General features: G+C 44.3%; 6 protein-coding genes across 6 annotated transcripts; all 6 read right to left on the bottom strand.

Moving 5' to 3' along the window:
* Positions 1–1,566: 1,566 nt before the first annotated feature.
* On the bottom strand, positions 1,567–3,721 carry O0I10_000850 (uncharacterized protein; the record flags this gene model as incomplete). Its single annotated transcript, XM_058480953.1, has 11 exons — positions 1,567–1,593; positions 1,660–1,865; positions 1,937–2,212; positions 2,282–2,376; positions 2,436–2,598; positions 2,654–2,792; positions 2,852–2,869; positions 2,944–3,033; positions 3,094–3,270; positions 3,331–3,419; positions 3,511–3,721. 11 exons carry the CDS (start codon positions 3,719–3,721, stop codon positions 1,567–1,569), a joined length of 1,491 nt encoding a protein of 496 aa, XP_058348517.1.
* An 880-nt stretch (positions 3,722–4,601) lies between these two features.
* On the bottom strand, positions 4,602–5,574 carry O0I10_000849 (uncharacterized protein; the record flags this gene model as incomplete). Its single annotated transcript, XM_058480952.1, has 5 exons — positions 4,602–4,664; positions 4,720–4,968; positions 5,022–5,062; positions 5,127–5,167; positions 5,228–5,574. 5 exons carry the CDS (start codon positions 5,572–5,574, stop codon positions 4,602–4,604), a joined length of 741 nt encoding a protein of 246 aa, XP_058348516.1.
* Positions 5,575–6,603: 1,029 nt separating this feature from the next.
* Positions 6,604–8,872, bottom strand: O0I10_000848 (uncharacterized protein; the record flags this gene model as incomplete). The annotated part of the gene is made up of 11 exons (XM_058480951.1): positions 6,604–6,890; positions 6,947–7,006; positions 7,072–7,127; positions 7,205–7,563; positions 7,640–7,721; positions 7,815–8,044; positions 8,117–8,173; positions 8,246–8,268; positions 8,343–8,451; positions 8,513–8,688; positions 8,788–8,872. The coding sequence occupies 11 exons, from the start codon at positions 8,870–8,872 to the stop codon at positions 6,604–6,606; spliced, it is 1,524 nt and encodes a 507-aa protein (XP_058348515.1).
* A 674-nt stretch (positions 8,873–9,546) lies between these two features.
* On the bottom strand, positions 9,547–10,212 carry O0I10_000847 (uncharacterized protein; the record flags this gene model as incomplete). The annotated part of the gene is made up of 4 exons (XM_058480950.1): positions 9,547–9,673; positions 9,758–9,873; positions 9,946–10,057; positions 10,127–10,212. 4 exons carry the CDS (start codon positions 10,210–10,212, stop codon positions 9,547–9,549), a joined length of 441 nt encoding a protein of 146 aa, XP_058348514.1.
* Positions 10,213–10,592: 380 nt separating this feature from the next.
* Positions 10,593–12,561, bottom strand: O0I10_000846 (uncharacterized protein; the record flags this gene model as incomplete). Its single annotated transcript, XM_058480949.1, has 4 exons — positions 10,593–10,791; positions 10,859–11,908; positions 12,019–12,405; positions 12,479–12,561. The coding sequence occupies 4 exons, from the start codon at positions 12,559–12,561 to the stop codon at positions 10,593–10,595; spliced, it is 1,719 nt and encodes a 572-aa protein (XP_058348513.1).
* A 572-nt stretch (positions 12,562–13,133) lies between these two features.
* O0I10_000845 (uncharacterized protein) lies at positions 13,134–21,562 on the bottom strand (the record flags this gene model as incomplete). The annotated part of the gene is made up of 4 exons (XM_058480948.1): positions 13,134–13,571; positions 13,639–16,526; positions 16,589–21,469; positions 21,535–21,562. 4 exons carry the CDS (start codon positions 21,560–21,562, stop codon positions 13,134–13,136), a joined length of 8,235 nt encoding a protein of 2,744 aa, XP_058348512.1.
* Between the last annotated feature and the right edge of the window lie 407 nt (positions 21,563–21,969).

Below are 21,969 nucleotides of genomic sequence, written 5' to 3'. Positions count from 1 at the left end.
TATTGTTGATGTCACGGTCATTGTCATTTGCCTTATCCCTTTAATACTTTGAAATACGATAAGCGAAGAAAAATGTGACTATGACAGGGTATCCTAGCAAGAGAATATATAGTGATGCTTTCGGTATAATCCACATGCTGTGTGATAGTGCAGTATTCGACTCTTGAATCCAATCATGAGAATGCAGCATAATATCAACATCGTAACGAATGGTACCAATACCTTAAAAATCCGTCAACATGGCAATCTTATCCAAAACGCTGATCTTTGAGCGAGGACTCTTGTCATGAAAACACATCCTTGTTGCTTGGCATCATCATCCACCGATATCCATGACCTTCACAGCTGGATCATCTTGATCGAGTTACTGCTGCTGGTTGTAGATGACATCTCTTTTTCTCACAGGTCGTTTGGATCGTTCGAACAAGGATAAACGTAAGAAAGCAACACACCAAGCACAAGAATCGATAGGTGCTTCATATCCATTCGAGGGTTGATAAACGCGTCGGTGTCAATGGCAACGAAGAGGCTTCTGATCGGTGGTTGCTCAAGGTTAGTTGCAATGGCACCCTTCATCGTGCACCTGATTCCTCACCTTACCTTGTTCAAGATGCCTTGGATTACTGTCAATGGACTTGGAATGGGACGTCATTTGCTCATTGGTGTCAAAGATAATAGAAGGAGAAAAAGAGGGCCTTGAAGGAGCGACGCGTCTACCCCGCCGACTACAAGGTTTTATCCTCCCCTCTCCCCCCCATTGCCACTGGTTCATTGTTTATATTACTATCCAGCCTTCTTTTCCATTGTTTCCCTAATAATCTGTCCTTATTTGCTATCATGATTACCATGTTTGTATTTGAAAGAACACTAAATAAAGAGCTACAGTGAAGAGTGCCTGAGATTCGTGGGTACACAAGAATCATGCAGCGTGTATCTCAGCCATACGTCAATGGACAACCAAGGTCCTCATGTAAACAACAACGAACACAGCAACCAGTATGGCTTTGAAGACCAACTATGGATTGGTTAAATAGCCCGTTGCATGAGCATGCAAAATGCATAGATTCAGTATAGGGTTTATTTGACATACCCAAAAGGTGGGCTTCGGATGGTGTAATCATAGAATAGAGACAATGGTTGAAGGGGATGTGTGATAATGCTAACGACGAAGTCCTGCCAATATGAGCTGCTGTAGATCAAGAAGGGAAAAGAGATGCATGATTGATACAGCTGTTAGCCGCCTACGTAAAAGTATCCGAAAACGAGGTTTCATTCATCGTTTAAGGGCTGCAACGTAAAGCCACCTATGATTCTTCGGCCACCGCCTATACATAGTGACAAAGAATCTCTACCAGGTGACAAAACTGTAACACAAGGCGATTGCATAGCAACGCTTCCCACACGGAAATCCATAACGGCATTGTAGTCACGACGCTTCCAAGGAGCATGATCGAGCCATCAATACCTTGAAACAGAGGCAGGATAAAGAGTAGATTGTAGGGGTTGCAATAGTATATAGTATTAAAGAAGCGCTGTAGTAATATAAATGTATAATACAAGATCGGTCTAAGTAATGTACCGGAAGTCAGGATGCTTTTAAAAGAGGCGTGATGCACACATTAGCATGTTGATGATGTTCATACTAGGCCTTGCTCTTACCAAATCACATAATTCATCTCCTTCGCATGCCTTGCGATATTCTTCAGGTGTCAAGTTATCGCGTTTTCTGTTGATTCGAATCAAAAGGTACTTGTAAACGAGGATAATGACGATTTGGCAAAACATTAATGCAGCGCATGCAGAGTGAGCACGAATGTATTGAGGTGCATCATTCGCTCGATACACTTGGCCGCCTAAAGCTCCACCTGATATACCCATCAATGTCAACTTTCATGTTTTTACAACAACCCCATTTTTGGTTCGAGATGTTACGTACCAACATTGCCAATCGAGATAATGATAGCCGATGCAACAGCACGTTTTGTATGCCCTGAAAAGTTATTGCTGAACCAAGAAAGCATTGTGGATGCATGACCAAATACACCGGTCGTTGTAATACATGCCGAAATATAAAGAGCCACAGCTCCCTTATCCTTCAATGCAATCAACAAGATGTATCCAACCATTCCAATAAATGATGGTACAGCAATATGGAATGCTCGTTCGCCAACCTTATCCGCATGCATGGCAAACAAGATAGTGGCAACGCATGCTAAAGTATCACGATTAGCAAACCTTGTAATACCCATACAGTAATAAAGGATCAAAGGCGTGGACTTACCGATAGCATAGGGTGGAGCTGACATGGCTTGGGCTTCCAAATCCTGGAATCCCATACCCTTAATGATGCTTGGCAAGAAAAGACTAAGGCTGTACCTGTATACGAACCATGATTGTTAATCCATCGCACCAAGTACAGGCATTGTTATACATACAAGGGAATTGAGCCGCATATATAAACCAAAGAGTGCGCTAAAACCTTCCAATCCGTACATCCAGCTCTGAATTGCTTCCATGAAAAGTGGGTTGACTCGGACTTTGCACCAAAATCATCTTGAAGTCGTTGGATGATCGCATGCCGTTCACGTGGTGTAAGAACTATCACAAATCCATATAAGCGTTTGTATTCACACACATGCAAGGCTGTACCTACTTTTTGATGTCTCTGGTAATCCTGGCAAAACAAAGTAGGTCACGCATGCAAGGACCAATGTAGGGATGCTCTCAATCAAGAAGATCCATTGCCATCCACGCATATCACGAAGACCATCCATCCTCATAATACCATAAGCCTATTGTATAGACGCATATGATTGGTATGACGTCTCGCATTGTTGATTTGCTTTCTTACCAGTACACCACCGAAAGCCTGTTGTGCATGGTTATACAAACATTGAGTGAGTTGACTTTTTCCAAAATAGGAATAAAGGAGCATTGACTTACACCAGCGACCGTTGCCCATCCGAAAAAGATAGCAATGCGTGTTGCTTGTTCTCGTCGAGTATACCATAGCGTAATGTAAAAGATGACGCCCTATGTGATAAATCCCTTGTTAATCCTTGACCACGAGAAAGACGCATCATTAGCACTTACGGGGAATAAGCCTGCTTCTGCAATTCCCAAGAAAAAGCGCGTTGCCAGCAAACCGCTTCCGTTAGAGACTGTACTCATACATGCGAGCACAATTCCAAAAGAGATCATCACCAAAGGAATCCATGCGTTGGGTCCAACACGTTTGAGCATGAGATTACTGGGGATCTCAAAGATAATCTTTAGGGTATAGCATTAGTAAGGTTGTTGTACGTAGTAAAATACATAAAGCGTACTTACATAGCCAACAAAAAAGATGGATAGTGCTACGTTGTATTCGGATTCGGTAATGTTCAAGTCTTCAGTGATACCAGCAATCTTGGCATTTCCTGCAAGATACAGGATCGTTTGTCAGCACGCATGTAGGTGCATGATCGCTTTATCCTCCTCCTCCTCCTCCTCCTTTTTCCTCTTACATACCGATATTAGAGCGATCTAAGAATGAGCATAGGTATAGTAATCCACAAAATGGAATGATACGAAGATCCAATCGCCAACGTAAACGTCGCATTTCTTGTGGTGTCAATGGCTCATATTCCTCTTCTTGTATTAAGCCATTGGCCTTGACACCCTTTTCCGCATCAATTGCGGTCGTTGTTATCTCCACCTGCTCCTTTTCTTTGGTCGCCATGGTTATGGTTGTGAGTGAAGGTAGGTGAAAGGAGAAGGAGGGTTAAATAGAAAAGGGATCCAAAAAAAGATGCGAATGAAAGAGGAAAGAAAAATGAAAAAAGCCAACACGGGTAATCTGTGGGTGCCGATGTAGATCAGGGAGCTGGCGTTCCCATCGCACAAAAGATTGATTTGGGAAAAACTCAGTTCGATTGGATGCATACATGCATGCAGCACTCTCATAGCATCGCGTTTCGGAAAACCAACCATTGGTGTCTTTTTGTCAAACAACAGCGCTTGATAGTATAAAACACCCATTGTCACCAGCTCTTTTCAATAAGGATATCGGATACCATGGAAAAAGACATCCGTGATTTGAGTGTGTGATCGTTGCACAAATCCCGCTGTTCCCCACACACTTGTGTAATAGCCTGATTCAGTGAGAACAAGCCCATTTCCTGTTATACTGTGCGAAGCTGCTGACAAGAATGCGGATGAATTCATCATCAAGATCCATTGGTAATCTTCGGCTTCTTCGATCCATCGTTTATTGTTCACACGAACGGAACCCTCATCCGATTCATCAATGAGCTGTTTGATTGATGTTACACGCTTTGCTCGGTACATTGGTAATGTCACTTTGATCCGAATGTCGGATAAAGATCTAACAGGATACAACATGAATCAGATCGCTTGACACCTTGTTGCCTAATCCCATTTGTCCAAAACCAGTTACTCCGAAGAAAAACTTTAAATGGGATTTCATGCTTGCTACCCACCCTTTTTGTACTCTATTATCCCACCCAATCATTGCTTTCGAATGTACACATATATAATGACAACACGTTTTGCATGATCAACATTACGGCCGTTGTGATGTATTATAAAAGACAAACAATCTACATCTTGGGGGCAAGGCGGTTGTAAGGAATGCTCAACAAACGGACAACATCGGTATACATCTATGTACAAGTTGACGTCAGCTCTTGATTCATGCATGCATAAGATATACATTACCTCTTCCTTGAGTTGTCTGTACACAATGCCTGACTTGGCCTTGGGAGCCCACTTTAAGGCAAGTGCCTTGGCCTTATCGAGGACCTCCTTTTCGGGGGCAATTTCATCGACGAGATCATTCTCCAATGCTTCCTTGGCAGTGAAACGGTGACCTTGAAGGACCATGTCGCGGAAAGTCTTGGGTGTCATCTTGTAACGTAACAATCCAGCCATACCAGGTGCAAGAGGAGATGGCAAATCGACCTCGTTCTGAAGACGATATTAGATGGGCTTGATCCATTTCATTGTTTGTTACTACTTACCATGCACATGTAACCACGATCACTGCGCATAACACGGTAGTCTAGCAACACAAACAATTCGTATTAGGTAATGACTCGAAATTCATTGGCAGGTAGTTGTCTTACCGTGAGCAAGGGCCAACATGCATCCGCCAGCAAATGCATGACTACATAACAAGACATCATTAGTTTACGTTGTTTCTTTTCGTATGGTTACATCAACGTACCCATTCAATGCGGCAACCGTGGGAATGCAAAAAGTGAGCATGCGTCGCAACATCAAGAGGTAGTTCTCCATAAAAGGTGGGTATCCAACAGCATGCATCAAATCAAGGCCGTTGCTGTAAATCTTGCCTTCAGCATAGGTGACAAGTGCCATATCCTCGGGTTCATCAGTGGCAAGCGAAATGTCCTCCACGATTTGCAATGCTGTCATGATTGACTTGCAAAAGTCGGTGGTGAATCGGTTGTCTTTGTTGTGCAAATGCAAAAGGAACAATGGGCCCTCGCGATGGAGCGTCATCCAATGGTTGGAGGTGGAAGGCAAGGCAACGGGAAATGTAACTTCAGGCATGGCTTCTTCTTGAGTCGTCGTGTTGTGTCGTGTATGGAAGAGTAAAAGAAAGACAAGTCTCTGCATATATATTCAAAGGATCGCTGTTACTGGTGTAACAATTTCACATGTTAACGCTGACAAACGTGATTTCCATAAGCATCTTTTACCCTTTCCCCACATCCTTGTAACACTCCTTTGACATCATGTAGCTATCAAATTCCTGATGACATATCGAATAAACAATTCGCGTAAACTATTTGACATATGAAATTGATCAAGCAATGGTATCTCGGATATAGCGTCTCCGAGCTGCTGCGTCATTACACTATGTAGGCTAGAAGGGTGGTGTAGGCAGCAGAAGATTGGGTTTCACAAGCGATTATGCATCAATAATACATAACATTTGACAGGTGTAGCTTCTAATGGTTTATGATTCGATCAATACACATTTACAATCTGGCTGGGCTCAACCTATACATGATCTTCGTTAACGTAACGATGAGAGACGATGTCTTTTACACGTAGGATAATGAAAGATCATCTTTGTTGTATGAACCATACAAGTGGAAAGTACAGCTTTATTAAACGTGCCTGAAGCATAAAACGATCTTGATCTAATGAATGGATTTGCTTCTATGTAGCTAACCCCGCATCTCTTGATTTCGACTAGGATGTATGTGAGCCCAATTGAGCGTCGTCGAGGTACATGACACGTGCAAACGCGTCTGCCACGATATGCTTTCATGGTCTAGGAAACATGTAAGGCACCACGGCTGTCAAGTAGATGGTCACATTGAAAATCCAAGTAAGCTTAAAGCCACGACACACAACAATCCCCATCATCATGCAACCCATGCAACACCACACCAAAAAGATTATAGTAGATTATAACGTGTTCAATTTGCATAAAACATTGTATCGCCAAGATGATTTTAAAGAATGATGGAGAGAGAGAGAGATAGCGGGGGATGGTTGGAGGGGGAGATTGTAGTTTGGCGGGGCTATGGTATGATGTGAACAAAGAAAGGTGCTGCACATGTTGATTGTTTATCTTCTCTTATAGTACAAGGTGAGGAGGATGATAAAGAGCACCAACTTTTTGACAATGCCCTTGTAGGCTCTGATCTTGAGTCCGAGAGGGGAGGTGATCATAAAGGCACGCAACATGCCAACGCTTCTTTCGGTGTAAGGGGGATAACGCATACCCATCAAGCTTTCCATACCAAGCTTCTTGGCCATCACAGAGCGCTCATGAGTGAATGTGCGGTAGGAACGCTCACCGTGGTAGTTGCCGATACCCGAGTTACCGATACCACCGAATGGAAGAGAGTATTCTAACACAATGCCATGTCAATAACATGATCCGATCTACATGTTGTTTTCAATTTACCTGCTTGGTGCATCAAACAGTCATTGATGCATACACCGCCAGATTGGGTGTTATCCAAAACTAGATATCAAATATTAGCACATGTTTACTCCCTTTTGAATACCAAACATCACATCACCACTTACTCTTCTTGGCAAGCTTGTTCTTGTTGGTGAAAGCATAGAGGACAAGAGGAGGGTGGCTAAGAAAAACACGTGAGCACACAAATAGATCTACTACGGAAGCATCCAAGTATGTCATTTTACCCCCAACACTTACTTTTGATTGACCATGTGGATAGCATCATCCAAGTTGGAGTAAGGGATCACAGGCAAGATGGGACCGAAAATCTCATCACCCATAAGAACTTCATCCTTGAACTTGACATCGGTCACAAGGGTGGGTGCAATGTAACGGTCCTCAACATCATAGTCACCACCAACGGCGATGGCACCGCTCTTTCGGTTTTCAAGCATGCCAACGACACGCTTGACATGACGTTCAGACACCATGCGGGCATAGTAGGGCGATTCCTTGGGATTGGAGCCGAACCATTTTTGGACAGTCTTACGGAAAGCTTCGGCAAACTCATCCATCTTGTCTTGGGGAACAAGGACATAATCAACAGCAATACAAATCTAACAATGTCACACATACATGTTGTTTAGCTTTGATGATCCAACAGCAACACCAAGAAGCTCTCTCTCTAATTACCTGGCCACAGTTGTAGAACTTGCCCCAACCAATACGGTTGGCAGCAATCTGCAAATCAGCATCGGGCAAAATAATGGCAGGGCTGCATGATTTTTGTAAGTATACATTTTCTATCCCAACATCCCATGCGTATGTTTGTTTCCCAATCCCCAACATGATGTGACCAAACACTTACGATTTGCCACCAAGTTCAAGGGTAACACCAGTGAGATGTTCGGAAGCAGCCTTCATGACAATCTTGCCGACCATAGGGCTACCAGTGTAAAAGATGTGATCCCAATGATACTTGAGCAACTCGGTAGTTTCATCCACGGCACCATTGACGACGCGATAGCAAAGGCTGTCGAGGTACTTTGGAATCAACTCGGTAAGAAGAGCAGCAGTGTGGGGTGCAATCTCCGAGGGCTATCATTAATCACATGTATGAGCTTATGTGTGCCATGTAGTAGTAGTAGTAATAGTAATTGTAGTACTGACCTTGAGGATCACGGTGTTACCAGCGGCAATGGCACCTACCACGGGCACCATAGAGAGCTGTGTGTGTGTGTGTGATATTTCATTAAACATGTGTTATGCTTTCTCTTGTCACACACAAACACTACTAACCTGCAAAGGATAATTCCAGCAACCTAAAGAGCATCGGGTAAAAGAGGAGGATGAGTTGTTATGATTCTAGATCTCTAATGGTTTATCTTGAACTTACCAATGACCAAGACAGCACCCAAGGGTTCCTTGCGAATGGTCAAGGTATCCATGGCATTCATGTTCAAACGAGGCTTGATCTTGTCATCCTTTGCCAAGCGATCCAAGTTCTATTACAAAAAGGAACAATGAGTATCCACCACAATCATCATGAATGAATTGGTCACCTACATCAAGGAAATAAAGACATTCTTCCAAAACAGGGGCAACATCACCGCTCATTGCTTCACAACGAGGCTTACGCATATCCTTGGCAAGGGCGTCATAGAAACGTTCCTCATTGTCACGAACGAGATCGTACAAGCGTTGAATCTGGGTCTTACGGAACTTGAGGCTACGTGTCTTGCCTGATTACAAGTCCAATGAGTGAGAGAGTTTTTGACATGAGGCCCCATGAATGTCTGTGCACCTCCCCCCCCCACGGGGTAGGTAGAATAAAGAATTACCAGTGGCAAAGACGCGACGAACGACGTGATAGTTGTCTTCGATGGTATCGAAGGAGGAATAAGTGAGAACTGAGGAGGAAGCCATGACGTGTTAATGTCAGGTGAATAAGAGTGGAAAGTAAAGAAAAGGAATGGAAAAAAAAAGAGAAGGGAGAGAAAGAGCGAAAATAGACTTTTAGTAAAAAGAGAGCGGGGGCGAACATGAGCAAGCATATAATACACACGGATCGAGTCAGTCAGTGTGCCCCCAGTGATAAATGTTGCACATACAAAAATGGCACATAGCCGCTGACATGATTGATGGCGACACAAAGCATAATACAATTATGTTATTTGTGCTTAGATGAGCTGATTTACAAGGAGTGGTTCCTCGTTAGTCATACTAATATTCCTTACATTGGATGTCTACGTGTCATTTCTTTTCCTCCACACACCCACAATTGCCCATCATCATCATCCTCCTACATTCACTTTGCAACAATTCGTTAGAAAGCCAAGCAGGTAAATTCAATCAACGACGATTTCCGGTCGCTGTTTTTTAGTGGTGGAGCACAAGACACATGTGAAAACCAGACATACGCTGTATACGGTTTATTGTATGTATTCACAATTTTTATAGAGAACGAGTTTGATGGGATATATAAGCAAAGGACGTCTCATGGGATAGAACTATTTACTAGGATATGGGTCAAGAGGAGGTATTTGTACAAAAAACAGTCGTAGTTGGTGGTGGGAAAGGGAAAAAAGAAAGAAGAGCGCTCACGAAGAAGGATCATCATCAGGATGTCGATGTCGTTGCAAGAATGCCTCGCGTAGGATTGTGTTGGCTGCCAAGTAAAAGGATACATCTTCCATGGGTTGGCTATCATCAATACCTGCACCGTTGCTATCATCACTTGCCATTATCATCTCCACCTCGTTAATACCATCATTCACCTCCTCCTCCTCCTCCTCCTCCTCCATCACCCACCATCCTTCCTGACGTTGTGGATTGCCGTATCGATTCATGTGGACACCGTTCAAAACTTGATTCATGGTGTTGTATTGGGTGTTTGTCTTGGTTGACACCATGAACGACGTGAAAACCTGTTGTTGTTGATGATGATGATGATGATAGCGTTGATGCACTACGCCACTCGTATCAGCAGCAGAGCTTACATTATTAAACGCACCATGATCATGTGAGTTGCTTGCTGCGCCATTGTTGTGTTGTGTTGCCTGAAGCGTGCTCATAAAAGGACCGCCACCAGGACGTTGCGACGACCACGATCTAGGGGGGTATATAATAAACGCGCAATCAGCCATGCGTTCCCTTGCCTACGTAGATCGCATTACTTACTCCATTGAGGGACGTTTCGTTTGTCGGTCTTCATCAGTGTCGTCGATGCGCAAACGTTTGAGCGAGTTGTATACGGTCGAGTCCATGCGGGGAAAGAAAACTGCTTGTGGAAAAGAGAAGGAAAGCTGGCTGCATTAAAGCCTAACCCCCACCCGCACGCACTTTAAATCCTTTTACAACGCCTACTTTCATTCAATTCTATTACTTTTGTCGACTTGCCACCCCACCCCACAGACAACGTTCTTTCTTTAAAGGGCCCTATATGCATTAATGATCATATTACTCTCCCCCCCTTCCTCATCTACTGTAATAAATCACTTGTTACACAAATGCGCACGAGGAAGAACGACTCTTTACACAAATGTTATTTTGACACGATAGAGGGAGGATAATACATACAATATAACAAGATACTACAATTTTTTTGGATGAAGTGGGTGTGTTAAGATCGGGGGGTAGGTATTGATTAAGATGAGCGAAGTCGAGTGTTGCGTGACGTATCAATGTCGCTGTCGTCAAGTGAACGTTTCATGACCATTTCATTCTTTTTGACATCAGCAGCAGTGGTTGCTGGTGTTGTTGCTGTTGCGGCCATGTTTTGTTGTTGAGCCATATGACGCCACATGTCATGATAGTACGCTTGTTGTTGATGTGGGGGAGGAAGACTATAATCCATTTCAAGTTTTAACTTTATGCTTATCCTTACCATCACATTACAAAGTATGTACTTACCTTGGATGTTGTTGTCGTGGATGAGTGGATTGTTGTTGTTGTTGTTGTGCAGTAGTGTCATAACAATAAGAAGGATGAGGTGGTGGTGGATAACCACGATGCCATGCTGATTCAACTGGCAAATCGGGAGAGGAATGATATCGCTCATGCACACCAAAGGCCATATAGGATGGAGGTGGAAGTGGATGAGGTTGAGGTGTAGCTGCATATGGCACACCCATATAATCATAATGTGGCAAACACGCTTGTTGTGGTTGTGGATGTTGTTGATGATGTTGATGATGATCGATCGAATGATTATTGCCAGCAGCAGGGGGAGGAATAGGAATTTGTGATGGAGTTGGTGTTGTTGTAGTAGTGGTAGTCACCACGGCTTGTACAGTAGTAGGTGTGGCTGTTGTAGCTGTTGTAGCTGTAACAGCTGTAGTAGCAGCAGCAGCAGCAGCACCATCTGCATAATGACCAGGGCTTCTTCCTCTCACCACGACCGGAGTTGAATCAATCGATGCAACAGAAATCAATTCACCAGTATTGAGCTGAGCATAGAGATTGACACTGACGACATAGTATTGTTGTGCAGCACGACGTTTGCCATTGTTGGCTGTAGCCGATTTGAATTGGATACGTTCAAAGGTGGCAATGGATGGTGTTCCATTGACCGAGCTAAGTGTCAAATTACCACCTGGAGTCAATGGACGAGGTTGGGGTGTACTCGTTGGGCCCTTGTCACGCTTGGGTGAGTATTCAACCAACTCCACAGCCTTGTCACTGTTGGCCACATGTGAACTAATTCCCACCATGAAACGCTCCACGGCGTGTAGTAGCTGCTGCTCCTCATTGCCTTCATCATCACCATGATTCTTTTTCACTTCTCGTTGTTGTTGCTGCTTCTTCACCCAGCATGGTAAGGATTGACCATCATAAATGACACCAATGCCTTGAAGTGTGAATGCAGTGCTTAATTGAAAGTAGTTGCGACGATAGCAAGTCCAATCATTGTCAGCCAAAAAGAAACCACGATCAATACGTGCACGCAAATCCACTTGGAGTCTGCATGTCAACAAAGAAATATGTAAGCAACAACATGCGATGAATCATCTGGTTTTTTTTTTCCTCTCTCCCCCTTTTCTCCCCCCTCTCCCCCAACAGCTCTTGCATACATGGAAGACTTGTCAAGCGATAGAATGTTGTTATTGTACATGGTGCGTGTGAATGATAATGCCGCTGGTTCATTCATCATGGTGGCTGCTGTTGGTGTTGTTGTTGATTCCACAAGTGAGTATTCTGATGAGGAGGTTCTTGTGTTGTTACTGGCATGGCGATGATGATGATGATGGTGGTAATTGTTATTACTAGCAGCAGCATAAGGTGGAAGGTGGTGGTGAGAAGTGGATGCTGATGCAGCGTATTTTGTATAAGATAGTGCTGGTGAAGATGCACTTGGTGGCGAGTCACTTGGAGGTGTTGTATATGCGTTACGATGTTCAGCATCCATACCAGCAGTAGGAGCAGTACGGGGGGTTGGCGAGGGCGGTGTTTGTTGTTGACTATTATGTGCGTGATTTCGGGTCTGGGCGTCAGTGGCCAATCCTGAAACAGGCAACAACGTTACAAACGTACCTCATGTACGACCTTTCGCAGCTGCTTGAATCATAGATGCTTGTGTTCTCCGCTTTGACACTTGACACAGTATTCGGTGGCATGGTAATCAAACAAGACGGGACGAGTCTTTCTCTCTTTTGTGTGTGTGCGTGTATACGCTTTTTGTTGTTGTTGTTGAATAAATCGTTTGTAATGTGAGACTTGTATACAAAAAAGGGGTCTTTTTGTATGAGAGCACTGAGATTGCCTTGAGAATAAAAAGAAAGAGGAAAAGAGAGAGAGAGAGAGAGAGATAGAAGAAGGAACAAAGAGCAAAAAGAAAGAGGAAAAAAGAACACAAACAAGTTGGGGGTGATCCTTCTTGTATAGCAAACGGATGGCGGAACCTCAAGTACGTGCACACCGTTTCGTATCAACACATGCACTTGCTCTCTCTCACACGCAACAACATCATCATGTCTCCTCCTCCTCCTCTCCCCTTGCTCCTCTTTTTTTTTAACCTTCCAATGTTTGCCCGCCAAGATGCGCCCGTTCGCTCTCTCACTCTCTTTTTTCGCTATATGTAAACACGCTTCCTTATCCGCTCCTCTTTTACTGCTGCGATGATGATGATGGTCCATGTGCGAGTAGTAGTAGTAGTAAGGGTTTATTAAAAAGGAAACAAGCTTTTTGTCTATTGTTTACTTCGTTGTGTTAATGGTATTGCTGGTTTACGTCGAGTGTTTGAACTTGAGCTTTGATGCATGGTAGCTTTGGTCATTTTAACTTCGAGTTGATTGCCATATCGATCCACTGTGATATATCGGTCTCCATCAATGTAGCCTTTTTGTGCGTTTTGTGGTGTAGAACGGGACCCACCGCTGCTATTGGTAGGTGCTGGTGGACTGAGTAAAGTGGTTGACGAGGAGGAGGAAGAAGAAGGTGGTAGTGCATCTCCTTTGAAACTTGATGATGGCGATCGTTCTCGAATACGTTGTCGTTGTTTTCGTGTTTCAATAAAGCCTTCTCTTATTCTTGGTACATTTTCTTGTTGTTCTTCACCACCAACGGCGTTAGTTGCTGCTGTTGCTGCGGATCTTCTGGGAATAAAGTCGCCCTCGAGCAAAGCATGCTAAAATAACAAACAAAAACCACATGTCAGTCTGTTGTCATAAACAAACGACGACAACAACACTTACCTGTCGCAAAAACTCGGTCAATTCCATCCATCCACCACCCACACGCACCATCACCATCTTGCTTTTGAGAACACGACAATAAGCCAACTTTGGATTGGCATCACCAAACCAATAACGGCCCACTTCACCAGGAACCATTTTCACCTTAATCTTGTATGGGGTCTCGTTCACGATGCGCCCGATTTCCATATCCAGATCGTTGTGCGGATCAGCCACATACTTGTTTGCAGGTGTCACATGAATCGATGGTCGTGCTGATGATGAGGGTGCTGGTGGTTTAGCATTCGTTGCTGACCTCGATGCTGTACGTCGTTGAGAAGGAGGTACCAGCTTACTACGACTCATACCACTTGGTCTTGGTGAGGGTGCTGGCACATGTGAGCTTGATGTGGATTTAGCCAAACGACTCGAAGCTGCCAAAAGCAATGATGTATTATTATTGTTGTTGTTTTGTTGATGCAGTGAAGAAGATGTAGATGTTGGTAAACGTGAAGGAGATCGGTCTCGGTCACGTAAGAAATGAGATGCTTTGCGTGTTGGTAAAGATGATTTGCGTGTCCTATTGACACGCGGCCTTGATGCAGCAAGCGACTTGTTGAGCTCAGCCTTTTGTGATTGCACTTGTCGATCAATCACTTCCCAACGCTCCCTTAATTCACGCACATGTCGCAATACAAGTTCACGGTCGTCTTCATACGTAATGTCGTCAGCTGCTAACTGTGCGGCGTCCAAACTCTGCACGATCTTGCGTTCATAGTATTTGTATCTTGCATCCAACTCAATCACACGTGCCTGCAAATCGGCCTTGCTATTCTCCTTGTTGCCATTCGAAGCCTTTGTAGCTGCATCTTCAAGTGCGCTCACCAATACTTCAATATCATCCGTAATCACAAGACATCGTCCCACATCCAATGCACGTCCAAGTTGTTGTTTCTTTTCTTCCATCGCCGTTGTCAAATTGGATACTGCCGAGCTCATCTCATTGCGTTGTTGTGCAAAGGTATCATCCGCATTCTCAAGATCATCAAGCATCTCATCCAACTTTGTGAGCTCTTGAGCCACTTGACTATTCACCTTTTCCTCAATGGTGTCCAATTCTTGCTGAGCAGCCAATACATCTTGTTCACGTAGCATATCTGAAAGTGCATGTCCCGTGATTGTCAATCGAGTAGAGTTGCTTTCAAGTCGTCCCACACGCTCACGTGCATCACCGCATAGCTGTAGGACACGTTTCATTTGTCGTACAATAGCAATCCCTTTGGATGTACGTGTCATAGCGGCTTGCAGATCGGCAAATTCCTTTTGGAGCGCTTTCCAATCAACATCAACGCGTTGTGCACGGACTTGTACCACCTCGTTGGCCACAGCACTACCACCTTGGGTAACAGCATCATTCATGATCCTTGATGTCATCTCAACAAATGAATCAACAACGCTCGTGAAATTATCCATCTTGGTCTGGATATCTTGCACATCCTCGTCAATATACTTGTCATCCGATAACTCCATATCACCCGCAGCTGTTTCAATAGCATTGCGACAATTGCTGATCCATGATGTAATGTTGTCAGCTGTTTTGGAATGACCCAATGCACGTCGCACCATATCGTTGATCTTTTTCTCATCATCAATCGCTTTCTTGAGTGAATCCACAGCTTTTCGTGCATTCGATAGGGCAGTGTCGTCCATCACCGGCTTGGCAGCAAGTTCATCACACTTTTCCACAAGCTTATCAAAAACATCCGCCTCAGTGACAGCAGTGCTAGAGACCCGCTTACGATATTCTTGCTCCAATGCACTCTGTGTATCTTGTTGCTTTTGTCCAATTTCTTGATACACTGCAGCTACGCCATCCGTACGTTCTTGTACACGTTGTTGCTCCTTTTCTGCATCTTCTTTGAGCTTGTTGGCTGCTTCCACAAATGCTGCCAAATCGGCACGTTCCTTGGCATCGGCTTTTCTCGCTTCCAATCGCTGCTTCGCTTCTGAAATAGTAGCGCACACCTTGTTGTAACGTTCTTGGAAATGTTGCTTGTTGTGATCGTCAGCAGTAGTAGAAAGCTTGTCACTCATGGCAGACGCTGTAGCAAGTCGAGCCTCCATAGCAGCGAGTTGTGATTCGGCTTCCTTTGTATCATCCTCTTCTTGATCGTTCATCGAGCCCATGTCATTGATTTTAGTCGACTCACACTCAACAGCATGTAATGTAGCATGAAGATCCTTCCATTGAGTAGCAAGACTAGCAGCCAATCGAACAGCATCCAACTTGCTAACAAGTGCCTTTTGTGCCTCATCCAATGCTTCATGTTCGCCTTCCACGTTGCTAGTATCAATCTCTTGCAGCTGCAATGCTCGATAAAATGATTGCTGTTCTCGATAGTCTTCCATCTTTTCTTGCACCGTTCGCTGCATGGCATTATACTCGTCATTGAACAAGCGACATTGGTTCTCATCATCCGATGCACCAGTGATAACACCATATTCTTGCTGCAATGAATCAAGTCGACCAGTGGAGTCTTTGAAGAAAGCAACAAGTGCATCTGTACGTTTGCGATAATCATCCAACAATTCACGGTTGCGTAGCTTTTTGTTCAAATCATCAAGCGTAGTCAATAGCTTGCCATGCTCCAAAGAGAGTTGCTTGTATGTCTCACGCTCAGCTTCGTTGGTAGCCTGAACACCCACTGTTTCATAAAGCTGCGTCTTGAGCGAATCGATTTGGTCACGCCATTCACCAAGCTTGGTCTCGGAAAGATCACTCGTTTGAATATCATCCATAGCAGATTGGATCGATCGGCATTGGTTACTCAATTGCTGTGTCGATTCGTTGTATTCAGCAGCGTGCAATCGAGTGGTCAAAGTATCCTTGGCATCCGTGCTTAAGCGTTCTAATGATAATGGTAGGTGTTACTACATACAATAATAGCAATAAATCATACACTAATTTTACCTGCCAATGTACGCCAAAGCTGTGTCAATTCTGCATGTTGTTTTTGGACATCCTCTTCATCTTCGAGTTTGAGTGCCTTGACACCAAGTGAGCTGAAGGTGGTATCATTGGCTTGCACGGCCGAATGAATAGCATCCATGGTTGTTGCAGCTGCGCGAAGGTCTTGTACTGAGCTGGTGTCGTCCAAAGCTGATACATCATCAAGTACATCCAATTTACTGGTAATCCATTCTTTCAAATTGCGTGATTCGGTCATGTAAGCATCCACAGCAGCCTTCTTTTCATTCTGCATTTGCTGAGCTTCCACGGCTGCTTTCAATACAGCAGGTAGTTGTTCAATACGAGATTGGCGTACATGTAACGTTTCTTGCATCACTGTGTTGGCAGTGTCGTCTTGGTTACGAGATCGTACATCGTAGCCCCTGAAATTGCGAACGGGGTATGAAATGTTGCATGATGTATGACCAAATGACTCCACCTCTTGCATAAACTTCTCAAGCTCCGCCATAGTGTCGCCGCCATCTTCAATTTGCTTTCGCAATGTCTCAGCATTTGATTCGAGTTGTTGAGCTTGTTGCATACATTCTGCATATTGCTGATGTTGGTTCTTGACTTGAAATCCAAATGACAACAAGCTGGCTAATCGATCTTGTGCTCCTTCAAGTTCATGGCTGCGTCGAGATAATGCATCGGATCGGTACAAGTGTTGGTTTTCAAAGAGATCATCCAATGTTGACCTGATCTTCGCCAATCTCTCACCCTGAGAATCCACAGCATCCTGCCATTCTGAAAATTTGGTATCCAAGTCGGCTAGATGATGTAATTCAGAAGTTTGTTGCCAGCGTGCTTCGTTGCGAATAAATTCTTCCAAGCGTTGTTCGAGATCTAAGCTGGATGCCAATGCTTCATCTGCCGAGTGTTCCCATTGTCGTCGTTTTTCAATCAAATCAAGCTCCTTTTCAAGTTGATCGGCAAGATCAGATACACGTGCAACTACACCATGGATATCGTTATGTCGATCCACCACAAGCTGAGGAATAGGTTGCGTATGGAGTGTGTCGTAGCTGGCATTCATAACGGCATTCGCTTCATCCATGGATGTCTTCAAATTCAAGATATCTGCCAATGGTTGCTGTAGATCACATAATCGTTGCTGGTTCTCGGACAACTTGTTATCATCAATTCTTGACGAGAGGTGTAACGCTTTCTTTTCTTCATCGAGATTACGCAGCTGTTCCTGAAGATTGTGCGCCTGAGTAAGCAAAGCATCCGATTTCTTCTCCCAATCGAGGCGATCAGCATAGACACCCAGCTCCTTCTCATGTTGCCCCACAAGTTGAATAAGCTCCTGGTAGTTGCCTTCTAACTTGGCCATGGCTGTGCTGACCATGGTATCCTCGACATGTGTGCAAACATCTGATTGTTGAATCGACTCACTGAGGTTGACGGCTTTCTTTTGCAAATCACCAAGGGCTCCCTTAATTGATTCGGTGCTTCTTACATTTTCAACATGCCGTTCCTTGAGCACATTTGGATCTGCAGCTGCATTGAGATTGATCGTATCCATGGCGAGGTTTTGTCGATCTGGCAAGATTGTCTGAATAACATTGGTTGCTCGATCATCCAATTCCTCAGCCTCTTTTGCACAAGAAATAATCGATGTCCTGAATTCCAATGCTGAGATAAACAAGGATTCAAGGTGGATCATTCGTTCATGCAATTGCTTCAGCTTATCGTGGTGACCTTGAACAAACGATTGGATCTCTCCATGAATGTAATCATGATCAGCTGATGTGCGATATGAATCGGCAGCACTCGTAGCTGGTCTCGAAGGATATGGAATAGGCTTCTCGTTCAATGTGGTCAATAAACCTTGTACACGTTGATTGTAATCCTGAATTGGCTCTGAAAACAAGGATGACTCCGTATCCTCATTCATCACTTTGCGCAATGCATTTTCCAAATCCTCTACCAGCTTGGATCCACTTTGATGTACCAATGAAGCTTCATCACTGAATTCCGCCAATGCCTTGTGTTGATCAAGCACGTGACGAGCAAAGTCGAAGAATGTCACGAGCTCATCGAATGCCTTGTTCAATGAATCCTGTCGACGTTGAAAATGTTCAGGCGCCTTCTCCACAATGCTATCAAGCGCATTCATCATGGTTGAAAATAAGCTCGCTATGTTGTCCAAGTGATTGGCTTGCTTGAAATCATCGATCTGTTGCTGCTTTTGCGTATAGGCTGTTTCCATGTCAACGGTATCCATGTTGCCAGGCTCAACGGTATCCACACGCCATTGAATACGACCAATAAGGTCCCACACATCTTGAGTCATGGTTGTAACTTGCTGCATAGTCTCGTTCCACCCATCTTTCCATTGCAATCGTGCTTTCAATCCAAGTAGCTCTTGTTCATGCAATGCTAGTGATGCCTCCAACTCCTTCAGCAATTGCTCAAGGCGTTCCATGGCAGCATCCAATCGACTGATAGGCACAGCTGATGCATTCAATTCAACCACATCTTTCCTAAGAGCATCTACTGCATCACGCATAATCTTGACATCACCCTCTCGTAATGACTCGAGCTTGGTACGCTGTGAAGTACATTCAGCTGTCAACTTCTCGGCATCTTGATGGGTCAATGGACATCGAGCACCAAGCACCTCATCCTTGATATGAGCAATGGACTTGATTTGATTTTCAATAAGCTCATGCATATGACGTAGTTCACGATGGAGCTGATCGGCAGTGGTGATCATCTCAAGGACGTATTGATATGCAGCAAGTTTCTGATCGAGCATGTCGCCAAATAAAATGACAGCTGATTTACGATTGCTAATCAACGATCGGATCATTGCATTGGCTTCATCGTTGGCTTGGATATCTGAGGCAGGGAACACATGCTCGGGATACCGAATACGAACAGCAACACTCGTCACCAATTGTACCGCTTGTTCCTGAAAGTGTCGAATACGATCCATAAATTCCCGATCCGAATCCCCAACCACAGCTTGTTGCTCGGCAATCGCCATTTCTTCTTTGAGTCTTCCACCTTCATTCATCAAATCATCCGCACGATACACAAAATCCACCACGGTAATTCGTTGCTCAACAACTTGACGTGCATAGCCGACGCGTTTGGTGAGTGCTTCAAATGCTTCTTCAAGTGCTACTTGTCGAGACTCAAGATGTGCTGGCAACTCGACTTTGGAATGGTTGTCCATGTCTTGATACATGTTGACTGTTGTGGTGAATTGGCCTTGATCAAAATCGGCTATGCGTTGCTCAACATCCAACAACTCTCGAACCACGTTGTTCTTGACTCCATCTGCATCTGCCCACGACATGGTCTTTTCCTCATCCAATTGCCATCGTGCCTTTGCCAACAATGCATCCACTTGTGTATCCGTATCAGCAACCCATGTTTGAGATGTAGCATGCTCTTGCTCCCAAAACACTCGCAGCGTCAACATTTGCAATTCATACGATCTCTTTCGAAGCATATGCATCAATCGATCCAGGGTCATAAGGGTGGTGAATGTGATCTCGATGGTAGTTGTATCAGCGGGACTTAGATCTTTGTCATCTTGTTGCTTGTCAACACCAGTGAGTGCTTTGACGTGTGCACGTAATCGGGTCATATCCTCATGATCAAATTGCTCCACCTCCTTTTCCATTGCTTCATGTCGCGTTGTCAATTCATCCACTTTTTCAAGTGAGTATTGCAAAGAGAGGATCTGTACAGGATCATCCAATGCATCCTTCTCCAGCAATTCAATACGTTCTTCAATCCATCGTCGGATACGTTCAGCTTCCACAAACCATACACGTACTTCATCAACCCAGGAACACACCACACGATGCTTTTGGCGTAGTGCCTCAAAATGGGAACGATACGAGAATGTCGATTGGGTGTTCAACATGGCATCTCCATATTCCTTCTCCATGGTATCCAATAATGTACCTGCATGCTGGGTACGTTCCTCAAGCTCTCGAATACCATCCTCGGTCGTTGTCGTCTTTAACATCTTGGCTTGTACAGTCTCGAGCTCATGTCGAATAGGCAATGTCAACTTTGAAAAGAGCACACCTGTGCGAATGGCTTTGAAATCATCCTCAAGTTGTACCTCCAATGCTGAATGAGCAGTATCCACTGCTTGGATACGTGATGCTACTGTTGCACGTGCATCGTCGTCAAGATGGCTGATGTAGGATCGATAAGCACTCATATCCTCATTCTCAAATCTGGCAAGATCCTTCTCAAATTGATCCACACGCATTGCCATATCATCCTCCTCATTGATCTTTTCCTCCTTCTCCTCTTTATGTCGTTGCGATGATGATGTTGATGATGTCTTGAGGGTCATGTCATTCAGCTGAGTGCGTAATTGATGGATATGGTTGAGCACATTGGATACATGCTGTTCCAATTCTTCATCATCCGATGATGAATATTCTCGGGTACGTCGTGTGACCTGAATATGCTGTGTCTCGGTAACCAAGGTGGTCTCTGTGAGTCGCATGGATTGCTCGGTTGGTTCCTGTTTTTGCTCCACTGCATGGCGAATGTTGTCAAGGTACTCGATCCTATTGGGGATGTCGCTGGGTATATCGAGCTCGTCATGGAATATCTGAATAGCGGTGGATGCCACATTTTCTTGCTGTTGTTGGAGCATAGTAACAAGATCAGGTACCGATGAAGGACAAAATCGGTGAGCGAGACATGCCAACACGCAGCTGAAATCGTCGTCGTCGTCGTCGTCCTGCAACGACAATGATGATGATGATGATGCATCAGGAATCCTTTTCAAGAATCCAAGCTCCACGTAGTTCTCGAGGTGTGCTTGCAGCCATGCCTGCAGACTGCTGCTGGTTGGTTCTATCATATCCATTCATTATGTTAGTAGTATTCTCAAAGAGAGGCGATCGACAATTACTGCTCACCATCTACTTTGTTGGACGTGCTGCTCATTTTCAAATGCGTCAATGTCGTAATAGTAGCGATAGGTTGTATATACGGTTATGGTACAGGCGACATGTGCCAATTGAAACAAGGGCTGGAACGATCGCGTATTAGTGCAGTAGTCGGCGATTGTCGTTTACAAGAAAGGTCGAGAGACGACGTGTAAAGGAATGGAAATCCTGCACTGGGCTTCAATGACCGGGTCAATGAAGAGAAGCTACACGAATAAATGAATGCACTTACGAGAGAGTATTATGTGAAGTGTATTAACCAAACTTGTTGGGGAGAGGAAAAAGAGTCAGGGACCACGTTATTCATGTACCAACTTTATTACCATTCACGCGCCGATATGCCTGGCTTGGGTACACACACTTTCTCCTTCTTCATTATTATCATCTGTCAATAAGAGATCTACA

This window comes from Lichtheimia ornata (assembly GCF_029851405.1).
Source record: "Lichtheimia ornata isolate CBS 291.66 chromosome Unknown scaffold00002, whole genome shotgun sequence".
Classification (NCBI taxonomy): Eukaryota; Fungi; Mucoromycota; class Mucoromycetes; order Mucorales; family Lichtheimiaceae; genus Lichtheimia; species Lichtheimia ornata.
Note: the sequence above shows the minus strand (reverse complement) of the source record. Positions and strands in the feature narration are given on the sequence as shown.